The sequence below is a fragment of the Myxine glutinosa genome, chromosome 4 (genome assembly GCF_964187855.1).
Source record: "Myxine glutinosa chromosome 4, kmMyxGlut1.1, whole genome shotgun sequence".
Lineage (NCBI taxonomy): Eukaryota > Metazoa > Chordata > Myxini > Myxiniformes > Myxinidae > Myxine > Myxine glutinosa.
This window is the reverse complement of record NC_136264.1, coordinates 111,673,958-111,699,449: the sequence shown is the minus strand read 5'-3', so window position 1 is coordinate 111,699,449 and position 25,492 is coordinate 111,673,958. Positions and strand designations below refer to the sequence as shown.

General features: G+C 45.5%; 1 protein-coding gene across 2 annotated transcripts in view; it reads right to left on the bottom strand.

Moving 5' to 3' along the window:
- Positions 1-1,269: 1,269 nt before the first annotated feature.
- Positions 1,270-25,492, bottom strand: part of LOC137425085 (growth/differentiation factor 10) — a 59,933-nt gene continuing 35,710 nt past the window's right edge. The window contains exons 2-3 of one of the 2 annotated variants that reach the window (XM_068113117.2): positions 5,730-6,505; positions 1,270-4,371 (exon numbers count right to left, since the gene is read on the bottom strand). In XM_068113117.2, the coding sequence (XP_067969218.1) occupies positions 4,180-4,371; positions 5,730-6,505 (968 nt within the window). In that variant the 3' untranslated portion in view covers positions 1,270-4,179. The remainder of the gene's footprint in view (positions 4,372-5,729; positions 6,506-25,492) is intronic. The other variant, XM_068113116.2, reaches the window with a different exon arrangement.

The window sequence follows — 25,492 nt, the reverse complement described above, 5'->3', positions numbered from 1 at the left end:
TTTATTTATTTAAACGACTTTCATTATAATCTATATTTTATTTAAGTTGATTTATATACTTGAACACTGAAGAGCACAAATCACCTTCTTTGCACTTTCAATGCCCTTGCGTTTAGCAGTATTTGGCCATGTTAAATTGGGTGGTGTGTAAGAGTGATGTATTAGACTGCTTCAATAGCTTTAAATTTTTGGAATTTTAAAACGATGTTTAAAATTGTTATTTCTTGTTATTTTATGTAAATTGAAGTATAAACCTGAACACTGCGTGGGGTATTGTATTCCATAAACTCCCTAGTTTTGTTGCTGTTTTCATGATTTTGTGCATAGTGGACTATCGTGCAATGTATATCAATCGAGGAAGGTGGATATCTTCTCAAGCGTGAAATTTCACTATTTCTATAATCTGTGGAACATTGGATTTTCTATATTAAAAATGAAAACAAAATCTTCTTTTCCAATTTTGTTCACAAACAGAATAGATTGAATTTCCATTAAAAAGTAAGCAGTCTCCTTGTGAAGGAGACCCGAGAGCGTGGACCACGAGCTGAAGCCGGACCTAGACGCTACCATCTGCCTGGACTCTTCTCTCCCTTCCCATACCATCCCTGCCATTCCATCCATTCGTGTACGTGAGTTTGTCTTGTTTGTCTTGTCTGGGGTTTTAAGTAAGTTTGTATAAGAATAAGTTGCTCTGTGTCCATCTTTCCCTGTAAATTACTTTTATTCCATTTCTTTTCTTTCTTCTTTGGTTGTATAGTAATAATAAATATTTGTTCTTCCTTACTTTGGCTTCTTCTTCCTCGTCCGATCGTCCTTGTCTTTTCCATCATTGAACACCTGTGGCACGATTTGGCCAACGCTCAGGATCGGGTTAGTCTTTGCTAAACGGCGCGGATTCCGGATTGCTACACCGCTCGGCAAATACCATCTTATCCGGGGTTCGGGGGGAGCTATCCACCGGCTTCGTGGAGAGATTGGCGGAGGTGTACGGGACTCCCTTGACCAATCACCTCGGCCAATCTCACCCCACGAAGAAGCGGGATAGTTCCAGGACTCGGACGGCCAGCTTAAAAGACGAGGGGATTAACCCCCCCCCCCTCGGTAAGGGGAGTGCCGAAACCGAGGTCCGTAACAATTGCTCTCCGCTCGTAAAGGGTTGCACAGTCTATTTTCAAGATCTACTTGAAAATGTGCCTTTACACGTACTCGTATATGTGAAAATGTACACGTACTCGTATAACGCAAAGTACAATGTTGAGTTGCCAGATACCAAATAGTAATTTAAATTTATTCACAGACATAGTAAAATAAATAAATAATCAAAACAAGTGTACAAGTTTTTAGATATGACATGAATGTTTTATTGTGTAGTTAAGTTAGGTACAATGGAGTATACAGCTACAAAGCCACAATTTCCATACTATTCAAGAAGCCCCTGTCTAAGCATGAATACCTTACACAAATACCAGTGAATATCTTTTTTATAATCTGTATAAGTTAACATTATTTCAGCATATATAGAAATGGTGTGTCGATATGCTGCAAAGTCTAGTTACTTCCTGATAGCTTTATTAAAGCAATTCTGTCTATAAAAGTGAAGCTTTTACCCAGTGAAAGAGAAATAAGCAAACAAACGAAGAAACCTCAAACTGTATGTACACTGTCTGATCACACACCTCAAGACACAAACATGATGTATAACATTGTTTTATATATTGTACTAGAGTTCCAGTGTAACTAATGAAATGTTAGCAAAACCATATAATAAATTGTACGAGACAAATAAAAAGCTTTCTTTCACATTTTGGACCATCAATGATAATAAAGACGAAGCTTTCCCATAGGGGATTCGTTTCCATGGAGGAACATGAATGCCATGTAGTTCGGCAAATCACACGTGAAGCAGCAGTCTATCTCTTCTTTGCTTGCATATGGTTTGAGGGCAACAATGGATGGAATCAGCAGAACGTTGATCGAAGTGTGCTAACCATGGGAAGCAAGGATAAGCTGTAGCATACTTCATTCAACTATCTGTTTCAGCAACTGTTGGTCTGATGGACACGAAATTTTCACCAGAGGAGCGCCTCCTCCTTTTGAATATTTTAATGATAATCATGACGTCATAGGGCATTTGGTACAGGCGCCATCTTGGAAAAAAACCGAAAAATGTTGCACCTCTATATCTTCAAAACCGCTGCTTGTAAAAAAAATTGAAACATGGCTCATTGTAAAGAACTCCATATGGGGAATAGGTGTTGTTAACGATGACGCCATTGGTGCCATAATTATGACGTCATAATTCTACAGGGACAACGCTTAGTCTGATCAGTTTGAAATGTATTGAGTGTGATCTATGCAACAATTATATTAGAGAATATAAATTTATGATGTCATCGCTCACGTGGTCTGGCAGCCATATTGGATCAAATTTTTAAAATGTTCAAAAACAGAAGAGTTGGCTCACAACAAGTTGACTGGGCAGGGTAAGTATTCTACGAATACCATCTCGTTGTATCTGTTGTTGTATACGTCCGCCAACGCAGATCGACACTAGCCTTCACGAGCTCAGAGACAAGTTCTTCATTCTATCATCTGCATAGTCTGTTGCCATGAGGATGCTGGAGAATTCATGTCTACAGTACACTAAATTTTTGGATGGAAAGTTTATCAAAATGTGTTGAATATATCGAACTTGTTGGGAATTATCTGGATGCCACGACCAGAAAGGTATACGGCATTAAACAATTGAGGGGGTTCCTGAATATTCTCTATTGTAGAACTGTGGCAGACTTCCATTGAACATTTATAGAAATGTCCACAATCTCCAACGGGGTCTTGACTATCATTCTGGATTTGTTTTTGCATACTTTGTTGCTGCTCAAACTAATAACTGAGAAAAAAAAGATATTATGCAGCTTTAACATTAAGTGTTTCTTGAAAGAAAAGAAAAATAAATTGTGGTTTAAAAAATCCATCTTGGAGCATGTAAAAAAACGCAAAATAATCAACCACTAAAGGGTACCACGAGCACAAGCAAGGCGTGGTATATAAAAACAAAAGGTTTCGGCCGGATGGAAATTTCTATCAGACCTCGTCGAAAGAGTTGAGCAACTTTAAAAAAACAAAAAAAAACAACACAAGCCACAACACACCAGTTACATAATGATGTGGTAATTGTTTAAACTTTTCAATGCCAATACCAACACAAAAAGCAGGCACAATAACAGAAGGTATGTCTAGCTAGAATAACGTACACTGCAATTTACCTTTGATTTGTTTCAATAGTGTAAATGAAAACAGCTTCCTAATGACATAAATAAAGCACAGGCTACACTGAAGCTAGAAAGTGTCTATTGCTTTTTATTTTGCAATATATACAACATGCTAATCACATGATACAGGAAGTATAAAAAACACCTTCACCCTTCATCCTATCACCATGGCAATAACTAATTGTGCCACAGGCCTTGTTATGACCATTGTCTTGAAGGGATAAATCAGTCAATTTTTAAAATTTATTTATTTTACTTTAGCATTCCTTTCATGCTGCATGTGAAATAACCCATCCGTTTATTGTTGTTCCTCAGCTCAAGTGGCCGCAACACCGAAAATAAAACTCTTCTATGGCAGTTGGAGCACAAGGTCGTTTCTTTTTCCTTTTTAATAGAAATACGTAACCTCAAAATGTAATAACTTAGCTGCGAGATTCCGTGCAATGCAATGCTACAAAAGAGGAGAATAAACTGAAATGTGCAGGCAATGGATAAATTCAGCTGCAAAGCCAAATGCTTTTCATGACAAGGACTGAGACTTAATTAGAAAGCAAGGTAGGTGCAGACATTCGTTTTGATGTCACTCGATGATGTTTTTCAAAATGTTGCTTCTTTGTCCTCGACAGTCTTTTTCTTTAGCCTGTCGCATCAGCTGCGGAGTTTGTTAACAAACAAAACTTTTGGATGCAGCCATTTTGTTCCCACAACCGAGGCAAGTTGGCAGTCTTTTCATAGACGTTAGATGTTCCGTTTCTTGCTGGACAGCATAAACGACTCGACGGAGGAGAATGTTGACGAGAGCAAAATATGGAAGCGAGGCATTTGTTTTATCCACAGAGGCAGCTTCATTAACTTAGGTAATGGAGTTGTACAACAGAAGACAAACGCTTTTCAAATTGCCACAATGTCATCTGCAGGCACAGTTGATGACGGACATGTTGGGATAAAGTTTGAGTACAACATTGCGTGTACTGTCAAAGAAAAGGATGCTCAGTGGCGCCATCTTGTCAGGAATACAGCAAGGCTCAGGAAGGCCCGGTGTTAAGTGAGCTGCTCGAACGATGCTCTGGATAGTAGCATGATTTGAAGGCTTTACTACCTGAGGGAGAACAGCACAAAGTTGGAAATAAATGAGGTTAAAGAGCAATTGTTGTAAATTAGCATGTAGTTTTGTTAACTTGAACCTTGTCAAAGATGTAAAATGTCAGCTTGTTGCATAGTGCTGCCTTTTGTGTTCTAGGTCTGTGCAGGTAATCTGCATTGTCAATCCTTTTTTCAAAAGTTACGTGAGAAGCCAACCTTGTTTACTTGTATACTGGGAATTTTCTTTCTTGAAGATCAAACATATGATTTTGCCATTCATATCATCAGACAATATGCCCCATTAGTGTGGGGTTGGCGACTCATAATGGCACACAGGTTTGCCCCAAGTATTTCAAGAACAGATGGCTAGGCCTGACATGGAACTGGTTGGGATAGGAATCTGAAATTTAGGCAGGGTGCCGGCGATAACTCGTGTATCATTTGTCCAAAAACACAACGGTATATTTAACTCCATCTGCAAACAATGATGGCAGACTGGTTATCAGCTTAACATCCCATCTGACAGATGGCGCTTTATTCTTTTTGATGCAATACCTAACCTGGGAAGCAACAACAGTCCAACAGTTATAGTTGGGCTAATAATCAAACCCAGAGTAGACCTCTCAGAGGTAAGTTTAATTTTTTTATATACGTTTTTAAGGTCAGGTTGGTCTCTTGACTGCCACTGGTAACATGTAACCCAGTGCTAACTGCCACATGGTGGGGTAGTCGGCGACTGAACCGACTACCCTCAATGGCTTGCCAGTGGGGAGGGTGACTGTGACACCCTGCGGGACTAAAAACAATACCTGATAAAGGGTGGATGAGCTCCCTTCAGGAGCCACTGGCCATCCAGTAAGGAGATGGCGTCTCCTAAAAAACACCCATCTGGTTGGACCGGGTTTTTAGGTAGTAGGTTGTAGACAGCAACCGCTCAGGGTAGTACTACCGTTCTGACCTATGTGCGTTAAAGTGCTCCCCAGAACCATCTTGCACTCTTCGTGTCTGGATTGCTGATCTTACTTTCGGTCTCACTCAAACTATAGCTACCCGGCTAGCTTCAATCTCTCTTTCTCGCAAACAAACATCACACACTTTTCATCATAAACTTTTTTTAAAACTCATTTTCACTCCTCACCTTTACATTGTCTCTCTTTTCCTCAAAAACTCTTAGGCTATTCTCTCTTTCTTCTCTTTTCTATCAATGCAACTGTTTTATTTAAGGCCTGGTCTCAATGAGGACTATATAGTCTGTGACTGGAGCTTTCAACATAAAAAAAAAATTCATTTTGCACAACCCTGTCGGACAACGGCTGATTTTGTCATCACAGCAAATTTTTGTGATGCATCACACACAAAAATAATTTTTCATACCTTAGGCATTGGAAATTCACATGAGCCAACACAGTAGTAGGCATTGTAGCCTGTCGGTGATATGATCCACTGATCCCAGCCAATGTCAGAAAAGTTCACTTTGAGAGGCCGGCGACTGCAGATGCGACGGCGGCCATTTCCACGCCTTCGCTCAGCCCTGCGTGTTCGCTCAGTTTCGTCAGTGTGCTCCTCTTCATTGCTTTCTCCCCTTTTTGGCTCCACTAACCTCTTTTTAGCTTTTGGCAATTCATTTGTTTGGAGAGAAGCTTGTCGCCTAGACCGAGACTGTTCCCTTGGCCGTTGTATTGGTAATGCACCTGGGGTGCTGGGTGCAAATGGGCCATTTTTCAGCATAACATCATCGGCATAGACGACAATGTAGGGCAAAGTTTCATCTGTCATAGTTGTCGGTTCGCCAATAGAACCTTGACTGAAGGAAATGTGGAAAAGACCAAAGTTTTCATTTCTTGCAGTTTGAAGAACGCTCTTGATGTCTCGGGCTTCCCATTGACTCCGACTCCTCGCCACATATTTGTAAGTTTGTGGCACAGTACTATTTTGGAGAGAAAGGTCACCTTGTTGATATTGCTTTCCTTTAGATGGCACTCCAATCCTTGAGGCCCACGTTTTGATGGATACCAGTTGAAAATGATGGCAGGAAGAAATTGAAGAACAGGGAGTTGCAGCATGATGCATTGAGAAGTGCAAAGATGCAGCTAAGAGAGTTTCCGAATCTGGGACAGAAGATAGGTTGAAGGAATACACTGGGCCTGGGCCTGTGAAATGAGAAGAATGAAAGCATCACAATTATATGAAATTGGATTTTCCAAAGCAGTCTTTAGGGTAACACAATAACATTTTAAGTTGCCCTTACAATGTTGTCAGATGTCTTTGATGTTATATTTTATCATTCAATAAACTTAACAACAAACTTAAATAACAATCTTGTCCCTTAGTTACTTTCCAAGCTGTTGATAAACGTAACACTCCAAGAGAACATGTGAAAACAAGAGCAGCACTCAGTAGAGCGCATACCTCCACCAGGCTGAACAGTTTAGGTTTTGTATCCCACTGATAGGCCGGATCTTGATCCAAACCTGAACCAAAATCTAATCGCATGTTCTTGTTGCCTAACCAACTCATTCACGGAATTTTGTCCGAATCCGTCACAAACTTTTTGAGATGTTGTGCTGTATATAGGTTTTAGCCCTATCACTTAAGAATCACTTTAAAAATTATCTGATCTGGATTCGAATCTTCACCAAAAATGAATCAATTCTTCCTTGTCATACATCCAACCAATCCACCAAGTTCAGTCCGAATCCTTGAACAACTTTTTGAGATATCATGCTATTTACCCTTTTGTACCCTATCTCTCAATGGCAACTTCGTACGTGTCACATACCCAACCTCTCCACCAACTTTCGTCCAAATCCGTCAACAACCTTTTGAGATAGCTTGTTCCCAAACAGACAGATAAACAGACAGACAGACAGACAGACAAACAAACAAGGCGTCAGGCAGAAGCCTGAAATGTATGACGAAAATCGAGAGAAACGATAATAATTGAATGATTAATTGATTAATTGTGTAATTAAAATAAATGAATAAAAATTGTAAAATAATTAATTTCTTAATCAATTGACTAATAGCATACCGAAACCACCACTGCTTCATCTGAATCTGTAAGTTTTTGAAAATTAATTAATTAGTAAATCGAAAAATTAAATAATGAATCAATGAATTGATTAATCAATAAATCAAAAATACCCTTTATAGCCAAATCACTTTGGCACTGTCATGTCCAAATATTAGCTTCCTAGCTCAAAATTCGTTAATTCTGCCCTCAAGTTCTCTATCGGAATCATATCCGGGGACATGGCAGGCCACTCCATATGCTCTACACCACGGTCAGCAAGAAAGTGTTGGATCATGCGAGCACGATGAGGCCGTGCATTGTCATCATGGAAGACAAAGTTTCCTCGAAAGGCTGCACGAGCAAATGGAAGCAATGTTTCTTTCAGAATGGCCCTGTGCTTGAACTGGTTCAGGTTTCCATTCAGAACAACCAGGTCAGTTTTGCCTCCTGCATGAAAAGCAGCCCAAACGGTCACCCCACCACCTCCAGCTTGGACTCTTGGCACTATACAATCTTTGTTGTAGGCTCCATGCACTTGTCTGTGCACTCGGACGTGGCCATCTTGACGATAGACCAGAAATCTAGGCTCGTCACTGAAGATCACGTGATTGCAGTGTCCTGGCTGCCATTGACGGTGCTCTCTGGCCCACTGCAATCGGCGCTGGCGGTGTTGTCTGGTCAGGCGTGGCTTTCTCAGGGGACGCCTGGCACGATAGCCTGCTTGAACCTGTCGTTGGTTGACTAGCCTTCTGGATACAGGCACATTTGTCAGTTGCTGCCACTCAGCCCTAAGCCGATTAGCTGACTTGGTACAGCCATTGCGGACTAACCGGTGCAGCTGGCGATCATCCCTCCTTGTGGTTCTGCGGGGACATCCTGGCCTCGGTATTGGAGTAGGGACACCCCTCTGAGCATTTCGTTTCAGGATCTTTGACACCTGACCGTGAGTGATGCCATACTGCCGAGCAATAGCACGCTGTTTCATGCCGTAATTTCGTAAAGCCACCACTCCATGCCAAACAGCATTGTCGAGTTGACGGACCATCTCCAGAGGAAGCGGCAATAACTTTTGGAGACGTGCAGCAGTTGTTTTCCACTAATTCAGAACGCAACAACCCTTGTATACCCAATTGTGAAGCCAATCATCAAATGCACCTGTCCGTACATTTTGCCACGCCACCTGTGATATAATCCTGTTGTTGACTCCTTGCTGCGACAGACAATCAGTGACATGGTTCTTTTAACAAATAAATCACCAAAGTGTAAAAGAAACTCACTGGATTGATATACTGAGTTAAGAAAGTAAACCCAAGTCAAGAAAAAAAAAATATTCCATATTAAATGCCGTCTGTATATATATATATATATATATATATATATATATATATATATATATATATATATATATATATATATATATATATATGTTTGTGTGTGTGTGCATGGCTGATGGTGTCTCTGTTCATAGGGAGCAATATCAATCCAATTCACTACACTCATATTGCTGGCAATTATTTTTGTTTCTTTATATATAAACATATATATATATATATATATATATATATATATATATATATATATATATATATATATATATATATATATATATATATATATATATATATATATTGTTGCGGTTTTGAGAACCCACACTTGTAAATATAACATCATTAAAGGTTAAAGGTAGCACCCCATAAGTAGGCCACAAGCAACACGTAGGTCACCTTAGGACGTCAGTTATTTCATAGTCTGTGTTTAGATAAGGCCATTCCCAATAGTTGCATCTGCGTTGCGTCAAACAAATAAGAGTAGGCCCTCGTCCATTTTGCCAGCCTCCCTTCATCGACGCCATTAAGCGCTCTCGAGTCTATGCCCCATCGGCCCTCCCAATTTGGTACGCTCCTTTGCCAGCAGCCTTCGCTGCCCTTGGGCTCGCTCAACCCAACCAAAAGCCACGAGGTGGAGCCCGGAAAAAGGGGGCTGGGCGCCAGGATGGAGGTGCGGCCACGTCAACCAGCCATCAGGGCGGAGCCAGTAAGCCAACACCAGCCAACCAGGACTGAGGTGAGGTTGCCTGACCGGGCGTGGTTTGGGCTTCCAGAGCGTTCGCTGGCTTGGCTGATAAAAGCGCGCACGCAAAGGGAGAGATGAGAGGGAGAGACACGCTGTGGCAACCAGCTTTACAACGGGCGAGCGCGCGGCACGCATTGCCGAGAACTGCAGCGTGCCGAAGGACATTGGGGAAGGGGCGCTTGGAGCGGGTAATACCGGTAGCATGTGTCAAAGCGCCAGTACGCATATTACGTACACCAATAGCCCAGCTTACTTTTCCCCGTCACGATAATTGTCCGCTCGCGCTACACTAAGTGGAGAGCTGCCTGCCGGGTTTCCACCATCATCGCCTGGTACAGGTCGAGGACCGGGGCCGGATCAGAGCCTGGACGCCATCGCCGGACCTTCCACCATACCTTCTACATCTCTGCGTGAGTCTGAAGCCTGAGACCGAATCTGAGAGTGATCGGGCCCATGTCCAGGGAATAGAATAAGACTGTTTAAGACTGCCCTGTATACTTTTCCTTCCTCTTTCTTTCTTGTACATTCTTTCGTTTCCTCTTTTTCTTGTACAAATTGTGAATAAATTACTTGTTCTTTCTGGTTTCCTCTTAATCCGATTGTATCAGTCTTTTCTCAATTGGGTAAGCGTGGCACGATTAGGAACCGCTATAATCGGGTCTAGTCTTGGCTAACAGCTCGGATCGCGGATTGCTATCCGCTCGGCAACATTCCATCAATATCCGTGGTTCGGGCGGGAGTTATTCCCTTGCTTTACGGTCGGTGGTAGTACTTAGGTAATAGGACTAAAATTCGACCAACAACCCTATTTACCACCGACCGGAAGGAACGTGATAACTTCGGATCGCGTCGGCCAGATAAAAGGACAAGGGGATTAACCCCCCCTTGATAAGGGGAGAGCTGACGTTTCTGAGATCCACAACAATTGGTAGTCAGGAGTGGGGATTTGGAACCTGGGACGAAATTTTTTAGACCAAATTTTGGACACCAATTGTGCATATCGGCCGCAACAATTGGTGTCTGGGAGTGGGATTTGGAACCCGAACCAAATTTTTTATCCTTTGGACAAATTTGGTCAAAATTACGAGCGACCCAAATTTAGCAGTAACATCTAAATTAAATCGTGCCATGGATAGCCAAGGCGATCGGATGCCGGTGGGGGTAGATGAGGAGGAATTAGAATCGACCCAGGACCCCCGGGAATAATTGGGAGGAATAGAGGAGGAAGCAGTAGAGGCAGCTGGTAAAGACAATGGCGACACCTCGCACGTGGCGGTGAGAGCCGCGCCCTTTGTACCAACGGTTGAAGAAATGCAAGCCTTCATGGCGCAGCTCATGAATGGATTGAAAAAGATAAATGGCAAATTAGACGCCCAAAGGGACGAAATGAAAGCTCAGGGTGAGCAATTGAGAAATCGAATTGAAGGGTGTGGTAATAGAATAGGTGGCCACATTAAAAAAAATATGGGGAGAACATTGACCGCAGGTCGAGCGGGAAAGGCACAATGGTATGCGATGGGGGTAGCGCGGCTTGAGGAGCGCGGGTTAAGCGAGGGGGAGCAAAGCACAGCCGGGTGGACCAGGGTAGAAATCGCGACATGGAGGATAGAAAAGCCGACGACCGCAGAATTAGAAAATTTTATTTTATTAGCACCAGCGGTCGTCGAGCTTAACAAGGAAAAAGAAATTGAAATAAAAAAAATAGTTGAAATCGGGGTTAAGAAGACGGCGGGCGTAGAAGAGCAATCGCGGGAGGAAAAGATGGAATATGTGCAAAGTCCGTGTTCGCATCATGGTGCCGTACTTCCTAACCAAAATGAAAGTTTGCAGCTGCGTGTGGAGAGGAGGATCCCGAAGGTAAGCAGGATTGTATATGGCGCGAAAAGGTTTGGCGCGAAAGGATTTTTCGCGCACTTGGGATCCCGGCGTCACCCGGGCGCTTGTGGGAGGTCCGTGGACGTGGTGCGCTGTGTGAGAGCGAATGGCGCGCATGTGCGGACGGCGCCGGAGCGCGAGTACGAAACAGAGAGTGAGAATCAATGCACAACAGAGTGTATGTGTGAGGAGTGTGAAACGGAGTATGGAACGAAGTGCGACACAGAGTGTGAGTTGGTTGTGGAGAGTGTGCGAGAATGCACACCTGGGATGGATGAGGAGCATGTGCGGGGATGCACACCAGAGCGCGTGATTGGGTGTGCAGCAGGAGATTGCACACCCGTGGGTAGGTGTGCGCTGAGTGGGTGGATGCAAGAGTGCACGCCCGTGGTGGTTACGGAGTACGTAACGGGGGAGAGTGCACGGGAGGAGTGCGTGGAAGAAAGGTGCGTAACAGAGGAGTGTGTGATGACGGAGTGTGCGAGTGGAATGAGTGCACAAGAATGTGCATGAGTGTGTGTAAGAAAGGAGTGTGCACGAGAGCGTGTGGTAGTAGAATGCGTGGAGTGTATGGGGGGCGCTGGAGTGCCGCGTTTGGTAAGTGTAGAAAGGGTCGCGAGGTGTGGATGTGAGAATGTGACTCGAGCATTGACGCAGACCGGGACAGCGTTTAGGCCGACGTATAGCCGACGCGAGCTCTCGGGGCATGGTGTTCTTTGTGTGCTGCGGGGGCCGGTGGGGATCATTGCCGCGGCACTCTTGCATGGAGCGCCGTGCACAATTCGGGCCGGGCTCCGCCCTGTATGGTCGGTGCCGCGTCATAGCGGCGACCGGCACGATTCCGGGGGAGAAAGGCCAGGTCGGACCTTCGCCCCCTGGCGGGCGCGGTGTTCCGACCGGGGGAGGTTGGGTCATCGGGCCGGAGACCGAAGGGCTCCACGCCGGGATGGACCCTGGAACCTTGGTCCGAGTATGCCTCCTCCCCAGAATCGAAAATGCCGGACGGACCCAACCTACACAGACCAACCACCCTTATGCATTGCTCGGTTTTTCGAAGCCGAGCTGTGACGAAAATGTATTACGGCGCACCGAGAGGCTCGAGAGTAGTGGACTGGAATAGCGATAGTGTTGGCGATGGTATACGGTGTAGAGGGATGGGAGATATACCATCCCTCACATTGTATCTGTGGGGCAGAGGAGCTATAGACTTATGGGGTTTGGCAGTGCAAACTATCCAGTGTGGGCTAGGATAATGGTTAGGGACCTACAAATGACTTTAGGGGACTTGACGTTTAAGTAGTGACTTTGTACAGGTAGAGGGGACGTAGAGAGATTAGGTGGATGATAATGACGAGGGATGTGCCAGTATAAGGGATGACGGGGAGCACCAGATTAGAAGGGAGTAGATAGCTAGATGATGCATTGTGTGTGAGTAGGAGGATGAGCTTTAGGCAGAAATGAGGTATTGCGTATGAGAGTCTTGGTGGTGCTGGTGAGCAAATGAGGAATTGAGAGGCAATGCTCGTGAAGGATGTGTGTGTGTGTGAAAGTGTATGAGTGGAGTATTGAGGATGTGTGTAATGGTATTGAGTGATTGCCTTGCATGGGATGCAGGTGAATGAATGGTGTGGAGTGAGTTGTGTGGAATATGTGGTGTGGAGTGCATGGTGCGAAGGAGTGAATGGGGGGAAGGATGGACCCCTTCACAAATACCCGGGGAGGGTAGGTTAAAGTTAGGTAGAGGGAGTAGGTAAATTTGTTGGATATTGACATCTGTGGTGCGTGTAGTAGCAATGAAGTGCTTAGAGGGGTGCATAAGTGAAGTGGAATGGCTGGGCGTGTGAGCCTGTTAGTACGTATGGTTAAATGAGCACTCCGCCACTGGTAGTCTGTCGGCCAGGTGAGGCTGCAGATAGGCTCTGGGAGCCAGGTAGAGTTCAGTAGTGTTCAGGGGGCCCGAGGATCCCAGGAAAGGACCCGGGTAGCCCAATGCCAGAGGGGGCATAGAGGGGGGTAAGTGCCAGGGAGGGCCTTCCCCAGGTTAGGGTGTGAGGAGCTCGGCAAGCTCGGGTGGCGACTTCAGTGGCAGAGGTGCGCAGGTAAGTAGACCTGCTGGCAGAGCCACACGACCCAGCCCCGAAATTGTGCGAGGGCACAGTATAGAAAAATGGGGGGAGTGAGACCCGAAAATTTGGAGAGCACCACTGTATGGGCAATGGGAATTGGTTTTTAGAACCACATAGAGTAAAGTGGCCAATGGATTTGCAGGGCAATACCCCGGGTAGAGTAGAGTTAATGTCATTTAGAAGGACAGTTAGGATAAAATGTCTTCGCACCATCCGCATCCACTCACCGAGGTGATAGGACTCCACACCAGGTTTTGGCAAATGATTTGGAATGTAAGACGCATCTTGACGTGGGTGAGACATTGTGTTGATTCCATCCCTTACTTCTTGGGAGGGATTGGGTGACGAATTCGGAATTAGGGGAGATATGGGGGACGAGACAGTAGAGACAGAATTTGTAAATTGTGTAAATACGGGGAAGGGCAAGGGTAGTGTAGACTGACATGGGGGGCGACGAACGAGTAGGGAAGAGCTTTCTCAGCTCGCTCTCCAGCACCCCTCATGTCGCATTACCTTGTATGATGTGTACCCTTGCGCCCTTGCACCCCGCTAACCTCTGCTTTGTCTTCCTTCCCCACTCATGGACCTATGGTCGTTTGTGCGAGGGGAGTGTGCAGGTGCCTTGAGCGGTGCGGCCGCACTCTTGCTGCCTGCACCCTGCTGCCTGCCTGCACCGATATACCATATGGACCACACGTTCTGTGGCCTGGCACCTTTGCTGGGGACAGACCATTGCTGCCAGCAGCATCTTGCTTGCGGACCACTGTTCTTTAGTGGCGCACATGCCAAGCAGTCGGACCACTTACGCTGGCCCTGTTGGCCAAATAAAAAAGCGGACGCGGGTTGTGCCCTTTGTTATTAATTAATCCTTGGTGTGAAGAAGAAGATCCATTGGCCAAGCCAAGATCCATCGGCCCAGCAGTCAAGCAAGCACAAGACATCACGGGTTATTTTAAAATGTTTGTTTTTGTGCATGTTGAGTGATGGTGCTTTTCATGCATTTTTTTTATTATGGTGCATTTACTGTGGTACATATTGGTGTATGGTGTATTGTTGCAGTGCATGGCGGTGGTATTTCCTCTTTTCAAAAAAAAACTCTTCTCTTTATCCCACAAAAGACAGGTCCTGGGTTATAGTTGTAAATAATTAAATAGTCATGTCGCCCCGCCATTACGGCGTTGGTGTTCAATTCTTGTGAACCCGCTTGTGGCTATACAGTCCGAGTGCCGATTTGCATCGGCGTCCACAAGTTGTACAAATCCATTTAGAGTCAGCAGGCACCGGTTGCTGCTCGCATTCCTTACGCTTTCTGTGGGCTTCTTTGGCGGCATCTATACGACCCTTTTCCGCGGAGTCGCATCGTGTATGGATCAAGCTACGCCATTTCGGTCGATCACTGGACAGAGCTTGTAAATTGTCGAGCGGGATGTCACATTCTTTCAAATGTGCACGCAGTGTATCCTTGAAACGCAATTTGGGCCGGCCCACTGATCTCTCTCCTTCGTGCAGTTCTCCCATAAAAATAAAACGTGGGATCCTGTCTGCGTCCATCCTCAACACATGACCGACCCAACGGAGATGGGCCTTTTGCAGGGTGCATGTGATGGATTGCATTTCAGCTCGCTCGAGTACTTCTGTATCTGGCATGAGATCGGACCAATGGATGCCTAGAATTTGTCGTAGGCATCAGGAGTGAAAGCCATTCAGTCTGCGAAGGTGGCGTGCATATCAATTCCAAGATTCAGCTCCGTACAGGAGAGAGGGGATGACAACTGCTTTGTACACGGCCAATTTTGTGTTCACTTTGAGCCCACATTCTTTCCAGACTCTGCTGTGGAGTCGGGGAAACGAAACACTCGCTTTGCGGATTCTTTGGTCGATTTCCTTGTTCATGCTTGCGGTATTCGATAAGCATGTGCCCAGGTACGTGAATTCTTTTGTGACTGACAATACGTGACCCCCGATCGTAATTGCTTGTTCAACGTACGGGCTTCCCGGCGCTGGTTGATACAAAACCACGGTCTTTTGCAAACTGATAACTAGACCAAACGCCTCCATGGTCTCACTAAAACGGTCAACGATACGCTGCATTTCCTCTTGCTTCTTGCTGTGGGCAATCAAGACTGTATCATGGCAAACAGGCAGGTCACGTATTACCATGGTCTTGGTCTTTGTGTAGGCTTTTAGACATCGGAGGTTGTAGAGGTTTCTGTCAGCACGAGAACGGACGTGTACGCCAGGCTCCAGATCGTTCGAGGCACGCTCGATAGCTGCCGCTAGATAGACCCCAAACATGGTTGGCGCAAGCACACAGCCTTGTTTTACTCCCGTCGTAATGCTGAATACGTCCCGTTCTCATCCCCGTCTACCGCCACTTTGCCTCTCATTTTGTCGTGAAAACTCTGCAGCAACTTGATGAAGTGGTCTGGACATACATAGCGAGCAAGAAGTTTCCAGAGTGCGTCTCTGTTCACCGTGTCGAAGGCCTTCGTCAGGTCGACAAAGACCATGTACAAATCCTGGTTTTGTTCCATTGCTTTTTCCTGAATTTGCCTCGCTGCGAACAACATATCAATTGTAGCTCCTATTCGAACGGAAACTGGACTGTGATTCCGGAAGCGTTGCCTCACTGATATTGTCCACCAGTCGATTGAGCAGCAGTTTCGCGAAGACTTTGCCTATTATGCTCAACAACGAGATTCCACGGTGGTTTCCACAATCTGAGCGATCGCCCTTTCCTTTGAACAAAGTGATTAATTTTGTGTCACGCCATTCTTGAGGAACATCCCCGGCCTCCCAAATTTCATTGAACAACATCGACAACGCTGTAACCAGATCGTGGCCTCCATACTTCAACAGCTCGATCGGAATACCGTCCGAACCAGGGGCTTTTCCACATTTGACCTGTTTCACAGCTTTTGCGATTTCGTCTGGTGTTGGTGGATGTGCCAGGTGGTTCTGAATTGGACGCTGATCGATTTCGTTGATCACCGAATCATGAACTATCTACGATCTGTTCAGAAGATCGGAGAAGTGGCTTCACCAGCGTGCGAGGATTAGCGATTTGTCAGTTAGTAGTTCACCATCCAGTGTCTTCATCGGGAAAGTACCGTTTCGTTTGGGTCCGTAAACCATTTTCAGACCGGAGAAAAAGTTGTGGTACTCCTTTCGCTTTGCTTGGCCTTGGATCTCATTTGCTTTCTCGGCCCACCAAATATCTTTCAGCTTACGGATGCATTTGGTTGCATCACTACGAAGAGTTCGGAACTGCTGTCTATCAGCGCGACTGCCGGTCGACAGTGCTTTCTGGAGGGCAGCGTTTTTTGTGTCCAGGAGCTAACGATTCATTACATTCGTCAAACCAGTCATTGCGTGTCTTCGTTTTTGATGGAATTGTGTCGGCCGCAGCCTTCAGGACAGCCTGCTTGAAACTTGACCATGACGAGTCTACCATTTGAGACATTTCCGTTGAGACTTTATCTACATACTCAACGCGGAGAGATTCGCTTGTCACCAGTTGACGCACATCGATTCTCGGCTGACGCTGTTGACCAGCAGAACGATGTTGCCAAGCGATTCGAAGCCGTAACTTGCTCCTAACCAGCAGGTGATCTGTCCAGCATTCGGCTCCACGCATAACGCGTGTTAACTTGGTGTACCGCAGATGCTTTTGGCGCACGATCACATAGTCGATCATGTGGGAATGTTTTGACCGAGGATGCTTCCAAGTTCCTTTGTACTTGTCGGGTTGCTGAAACATGGTGTTCGTGATTGCCAGTCCAGATTTTGCACATGTTTCGAGAAGGAGGTTGCCATTCGCATTCACATTTCCAATACCATGGAGACTCATAACATGTTTCCAGGCGGCATGGTCTCTCCCAACCCTGGCATTGAAATCCCCAAGGAGGACTATTTGGTCTGATTCCGGAATCTTGGTGAGGATCGAGGATAAAGTGTGGTAAAAGGTCTCCTTTGCTTCTGCCGTTGCCTGTAGCATTGGCGCGTAGGCTGATATGACAGTAGCGTTCCCAGAGAGGAGAGGAAGCTGCATGTAGATAAAGCGTTCGTTAACGGCAACAGGTGTCGATATCATTTTTTTGGTGATGTCGTCGCGAATAGCGAAAGCTACCCCCGCTTCCCGGCGTTGTCCTCCGGGTAGTCCGGACCAAAAGAACGTGTAGCCACTGGAGGCCTCGCGCAGCTGGCCCGAACCAGAAAATCTGCATTCCTGAAGAGCTGCAACGGCTCTCAATTAAATAGTAGTGTCTTGTAAATAACATGCTCCCCACCGGCTTCATGTATAGTTTGAAAACCATTCCGTAATTCAGTTAATTGTGGGCGTGAGTCAGTTAGGTAGGACACAACGCAGCAGGTGGGACATATCTAGTGTTAAAACTGTCGCACTCAGGGCAGTAGGTTAAAAGTAGAGGGAAACTACACCTAAGTGTCACATTTAGTTGTAAAAGTAGTTCTGACCCAGGTATCGGTTCGGCTCGGGCCGAGCCTGGCAAAATGAGGGGTGCAGTGTTGCGGTTTTGAGAACCCACACTTGTAAATATAACATCATTAAAGGTTAAAGGTAGCACCCCATAGGTAGGCCACAAGCAACACGTAGGTCACCTTAGGACGTCAGTTATTTCATAGTCTGTGTTTAGATAAGGCCATTCCCAATAGTTGCATCTGCGTTGCGTCAAACAAATAAGAGTAGGCCCCTCGTCCATTTTGCCAGCCTCCCTTCATTGACGCCATTAAGCGCTCTCCAGTCTATGCCCCATCGGCCCTCCCAATTTGGTACGCTCCTTTGCCAGCAGCCTTCGCTGCCCTTGGGCTCGCTCAACCCAACCAAAAGCCACGAGGTGAAGCCCGGAAAAAGGGGGCGGAGCGCCAGGATGGAGGTGCGGCCACGTCAACCAGCCATCAGGGCGGAGCCGGTAAGCCAACACCAGCCAACCAGGGCTGAGGTGAGGTCGCCTGACCGGGCGTGGTTTGGGCTTCCAGAGCGTTCGCTGGCTTGGCTGATAAAAGCGCGCACGCAAAGCCCTTCTACAGGACTCGCTGGGGAAGGTTGAGAGGACTCGAGAGTATATGCGCTTTACCAAGAGAAGGACTGAAGCCAAGATTGGTATTACAAAGGACTGGCACGATTCGTGCATGAACAGGACTCGCGTGATAAAGACTTGAAGGAATTGCGCTTCACGAGAGGGCTGACTGGGTGAGCGCGTTGTGCACAAGAACTGGTGCGAGCGTTGAGTACGAGAGGGAGAGACGCGCTGTGGCAACCAGCTTTACAACGGGCGAGCGCGCGGCATGCATTGCCGAGAACTGCAGCGTGCCGAAGGACATTGGGGAAGGGGCGCTTGGAGCGGGTAATACCGGTAGCGCGTGTCAAAGCGCCGTTACGCATATTACGTACACCAATAGCCCAGCTTACCTTTCCGCGTCACGATAATTGTCCGCTCGTGCTACACGAAGTGGAGAGCTGCCTGCCGGGTTTCCACCATCATCGCCTGGTACGGGTCGAGGACCGGGGCCGAATCGGAGCCTGGACGCCATCGCCGGACCTTCCACCCTACCTTCTACGTCCCCACGTGAGTCTGAAGTCTGAGACCGAATCTGAGAGCGATCGGGCCCGTGTCCAGGGAATAGAATAAGACTGTTTAAGACTGCCCTGTGTACTTTTCCTTCCTCTTTCTTTCTTGTACATTCTTTCGTTTCCTCTTCTTCTTGTACAAATTGTGAATAAATTACTTGGTCTTTCTGGTTTCCTCTTAATCCGAACGTATCGGTCTTTTCTCAATTGGGTAAGCGTGGCACGATTAGGAACCGCTATAATCCGGTCTAGTCTTGGTTAACAGCTCGGATCGTGGATTGCTATCCGCTCGGCAACATTCCATCAATATCCGTGGTTCGGGTGGGAGTTATTCCCTTGCTTTACGGTCGGTGGTAGTACTTAGGCAATAGGACTAAAATTCGACCAACAACCCTATTTACCACCGACCGGAAGGAACGTGACAAGTTCGGATCGCGTCGGCCAGATAAAAGGACAAGGGGATTAACCCCCCCTTGATAAGGGGAGAGCTGACGTTTCTGAGATCCGCAACAATATATATATATACATATATATGTACATACATATATACATATATACACATATATATATATATATATATATATATATATATATAAATATATATATATATATATATATATATATATATATATATATATATATATATATATATATATACATACATATATATATATATATACAAACATATATATATATATATATATATATATATATACATACATATATATATATATATATATATATATATATATACATACATATATATATATATATATATATACATATATATATTTATATATACACATATATATATATATATACAGACTTGGCATTTAATATGGAATTTTTTTTTTTGTGGGGGTGAACTTCCTTTTCAAGATGACTTAGAACCAAAAGTTCATTGGAATTATGTTGAAATTATTCTAGATTTTGTTAATGTGACCTTTAAAAGGAACAAAAACCACATTTGACATTTCAAAGCAAATAAATTGATCCTTGAAAGTGATGTAAACTGATATCGAACTCAATTCATGGACAGTACTGTGTTAAACTTCTGTACGTTTTCCAGAAGTATCTCTTTATTTTACACATGAGCCAAAAAAAATTTGAACAAAAACAAAAATTAAATTATGACTGGGATTACGGACAGTAAAATTACAGTTCAGTACTCCTTGTAACCCCCACGAGCATTCAGGAGAGCACGTGCACGTCGAGGCATGCTGTTCACGAGATTTGCCAAGGTTTGGACAGGAATCCCTTGCCATGCAGTGACAATAGCCTGCTGCAATTCACGCACAGAGGCAGGCTGCTGGACCAAGTTGTCGATTTGACGCGTTAATTCTGCCCACAAGTTCTCTATCGGATTCATATCCGGGGACATGGCAGGCCACTCCATATGCTCGACACCACGGTCAACAAGAAAGTGTTGGATCATGCGAGCATGATGAGGGCGTGCATTGTCATCTTGGAAGACAAAGTTTCCTCGAAAGGCTGCACGAGCAAATGGAAGCAATGTTTCTTCCAGAATGGCCCTGTACTTGAACTGGTTCAGGTTTCCATTCAGAACAACCAGGTCAGTTTTGCCCCCTGCATGAAAAGCAGCACAAACGGTCACCCCACCACCTCCAGTTTGGACTCTTGGCACTATACAATCTTCGTTGTAGGCTTCATGCACATGTCTGCGCACTCGGATGCGGCCATCTTGGCGATAGACCAGAAATCTAGGCTCCTCACTGAAGGTCACGTGATTCCAGTGTCCTGGCTGCCATTGACGGTGCTCTCTGGCCCACTGCAATCGGCGCTGGCTGTGTTGTCTGGTCAGGTGTGGCTTTCTCAGGGGACGCCTGGCACGATAGCCTGCTTGAACCAGTCGTTGGTTGACTAGCCTTCTGGATACAGGCACATTTGTCAGTTGCTGCCACTCAGCCCTAAGCCGATTATCTGACTTGGTACAGCCATTGCAGACTAACCGGTGCAGCTAGCGATCATCTCTCCTTGTGATTCTGCGGGGACGTCCTGGCCTCGGTATTGGAGTAGGGACACCCCTCTTAGCATTTCGTTTCAGGATCTTTGACACCTGACCTTGAGTGATGCCATACTGCCAAGCAATCGCACGCTGTTTCATGCCAGAATTTCGTAAAGCCACCACTGCATGACAAACAGCATTGTTGAGTTGACGGACCATCTCCAGAGGAAGCGGCAATAACTTTTGTAGACATGCAGCAGTTGTTTTCCACTAATACAGAACGCAACAACCCTTATATACCTGATTGTGAAGCCAATCGTCAAATGTACCTGTCCTTACATTTTGTCACGCCACCTGTGATATAATCCTGTTATTGACTTCTTGCTGCGAAAGACAATCAGTGACATGGTTCTTTTGACAAAGAAATCACCAAAGCATAAAAGACACTCACCAGATTGATATACTGAGTTCAGAAAGTAAACCCGTCAAGAATAAAAAAAATAAAAAAAGATATACTGTATATATATATATATATACATATATATATATATATATATATATATAGAGTTTCAATTATATATATATATATCGAGTTTATGTAAATTCTGACCTGTAACCTTCAAACACATGAGCTGACCTTCTGCACCCTTCACTGCTATAACTGCATGTCATAAAATGAGAATAGCCTTGATATGATGAAAGTTGTAACGAAGGTCATGACAATACAACACGAGTTCTGGAAAGGAAAATAACGCAAATAAAAAGAGAATTAAGAAAATACAGTTGAAAAGCTGTGGTATAAGAATATGGTAAATAAATTCTTCGCTTGCCTGCGTTTCTGTCGAAACAAGTCCTGTGCTTCTAATGGGCGTCGTAGAAAACCCATGCCAAGGCAGCTGCAGCCTGTTTGCCAGCGCTGCCAGCGATGCAAATTCACAGCAAATCCAAATTAAATCAGTGTGTGAGTTGGAGTTAAACCCCAAGTTTATAGCTCGCATTACATAAATTTTCAACTGCAGGCCTTAAAGATGCCACAGTCAGGAAAAAAATTGTGGTATTTCTTTCAAAGAGCAAGTGCAGCCCCCATATATGCAAGTTGGTTTATTATGGCCCTCCTAAATATTAACAATAGATTGACAATATTGAATTAAAAAGTGAGTATTTACATGAGTTACAACTCTAGATATTATAAATATCCTTGGAGCAACGATCTGACAAGTAGAACAACGACATGATGATCCTGACAAATCTCACACTCTTACAATGTCTCTCCAAAAGGACCGATGGACAACCCTCCCATCTACTTTCTAAACAATCCTCTCAAAGAAGTGCTGTCACTCAAGCTTTTTGGTCTCACTATCTGCCATGATCTTTCTTGGGAAAACCACATTTCCAAGCTGGACTCCAAAGCCAGTCAACGACTGGGCATCCTCCGTCGTGCGAAGTCCTTCCTTGGCACACCTGAGCTCCTCACCACGTACAAGGCTTTCATCTGCAGCTAAATGGAATACTGCTCTGCCCTCTGGGTCGGTGCTCCTGCCTCACACCTAGCTCGGCTTCAAGCGGTTGAAACCAAAGCTTTCAGAATCATTGGAATCTCCCACGATGAAGCTAACTCCGAGGGCCTTTCACTCACTCACTGCAGGCAGGATGGTGGCCTTTCTGTCTTCTACCGACTCCTCTCCGGCCTAGCTCCCCCAGCTCTGTCTGTGCTCTGTCCCCAAAATATTCCTACAGGTCACACAAGATCTGCCAGCAACCCTCTTATGGTGAAATTGCCAAAATCAAGACTCTCTGCTCACCTTCACTCCTTCATTCCTCTTTTCTCCCGCCTCTGGAACAAACTCCCTCACTCTCTTCAATCCCACTCCTCCCTCGAGGTCCTTAAAACAGCTGCTCACCACCATCTCTTATCTACCCCCATCCGAAACCTTGATCTTTTCTACCCCCGTTAATTTCACCTCAGATCCACTTTTTTTGAAATACCGACTTCTTTCCTGGAAGTCCTAGCAGTGTCCATGTGTTTTATACCTCTCCCACCCACCCATCCCCCCCCCCCACCCAATGCCTCCTCCCCCGAAACCCTCTCCCTCCCACAGATCTCCCGATGTCCCTGTTCTCTACTGTTGTACTTGTGTGCTTCCCTCTATCCCCATTTCGTCTCCTGCTCCCTTTATTATATGTTTTTTATGTGTTGGTTTGTTATTTTGTGATTAATGTTAGCTCTTACACGAGCCTCGTCCCGGTGTGTACCCTGGTTTAGAATAGGTACACCGTATCCCTGCGTGTCGTAAGAGGCGACTAAGAGGGTTGGCATCAGGAAGGGCATCCGGCCATAAAAACATTGCCTCAAAAAGAGAACCATGACAATTACAACTACATTTGGGCAGGGTACAGCCCGAAGTGGAGATCGGTTTCTGAGGTTTGGGACATGGAATGTAGGCACAATGACAGGGAGATCAGGAGAAGTGGTGGAAGTATTGGTCAGAAGAAGAGTGGACATATGTTGTGTGCAAGAGACCAGATGGAAGGGAAGTGGTGTGAGAATGGTGAAGGGTAGGCAGGGACAGAAATACAAGTTTGTGTGGCAAGGGTGCCCGGAGAGCATGAATGGTGTTGGTGTCCTGTTTTCTGAGGAGTTTGTAGACAGTGTGGTGAGTGCGACTAGAGTGAGTGATAGGTTGATGATGGTGAAAATGATGATTGGAAAGCTCTTGGTGAACGTCTTGTCGGGATATGCTCCGCAGGTTGGTCGGAGCGATGAAGAGAAGGACAAGTTCTGGTGTGCGATAGAGAAGCTGATGGAAAACGTGAAAGATGAGGAAGTTGTTGTGGTAGGAGGAGACCTAAATGGATATGTGGGAAGGAGTATGGACGGTTTTGAGGGAGTTCATGGGGGTTACGGATATGGTGTGAGAAACGGGGAAGGTTAAAGGATTTTGGAGTTTGCTGATGGAGCTGATTTGTTGATTTGTAATACTCAGTTCCAGAAAGAGGATAATAAGCTTGTTACATACACGTCAGGTGGGTCGACGACAAACGTTGACTCCCTGATGGTGCATAGGCGAGATAGGGGCCACCTCCGGGACACAAAGGTCATCCCGGGGGAGGAGGCTGTTTCACAGCACCACTTGGTTGTCTGAGCCATACGGGTGAAAGGTGCGAGGAGAGCTCGGCGGGTGAAGTACCAACCGAGAATGAAGGTGTGGAGGTTGAAAGAGGTGACAGTAAGGGAGGCATTAAAAGAGAGACTGAGTAGGGTCGAGGATGATGTGGTTGAGCTTGAACGTGGTTGGATGTCAATGAAAGATAGTCTGTTGGGAGCCGTTGGTGAGGTATGTGGATGGAGAAAAGGACCACAGAGGCACTCGGAAACATGGTGGTGGGATGATGAAGTTGGAAAGAGGATTGACAAGAAGAGGAAGAAGTTCAAGGAGTTGCAGAAGGCGAAGGGTACGGGAGCAGAAAAAGCAGAGCATGAAAGTTATAAGGCAGCCAAGAAGGCTGCAAAGAAAGAGGTAGCAAAGGCGCAGGAGGCATGTAGGAAAATGTTCGGAGAACGCTTGGATTCGGAAGAGGGTCAGAGAGTGGTATTCAGGATTGCAAAGCAGATAGCAAAAGAGAGGTGTGGTGTTGATGGGGGTGAGTTGCTTGAATGGATGAAGTGGGACAAATTGTTGTGGACCCAGATGGAATTAAAGGAAGATGGAAAAGATATATGGAAATGCTGTTGAATGCAGAGAATGAATGGGATGGTAACAGAGAGTAACCCAGTTTTAGGACCGGCAGAGAAGATAACTGAGAAGGAAGTTGAGGAAGCGATAAAAGCAATGAAGAGTAGAAAAGCGGAAGGGCTGACGGGAGTTGTGGGAGATATGTTGAAGGCAGCAGGAAGTTGGGGTGTGAAGAGGATGACAGAGATCTGTAATCTGGTGGTGAAAGAAGGCCGCATTCCAGTGGATTGGGAACTGAGTACCCTCGTCCCTCTATACAAGGGGAAAGGTGACCCTCTGGAGTGTGGCTCACACCGAGCAATAAAGTTATTGGAGCATGGAATGAAGGTATTGGAAAGGGTGTTGGAGAGGAGGATAAGGAAGAAGGTGAAGATCGACGAAATGCAGTTTGGATTTATGCCAGTGTCCGGGAATAACGGACAATCTACAAGACGCCGATGACTGAGACAGTTTTTACAAAGTAAGGATTTATTAACTAATAATTCACTTGTTTCAATATATTAAAGAACTACAATACTATAACGAATCTAGTAATTCAAGTCGTTGGTTCCTCTTCGTTCGCCGGTGATCTCCTGGTGCTGTTTCTCGTTGGTACTCGTTCGTTCCGTCGGGCAGAGGTTCTGATGACAAGTCTTTCCTTGACTCAAAGTCTCTTCTGTTTATATCGGCAAGCTTCAGTTAATCCTCTGTGCGCTGAAATCGTAATCCCTTCTGCGCTGCTTCTAATCCGTTCTCCGCAAACGTTACTCGGTCGCCTCAC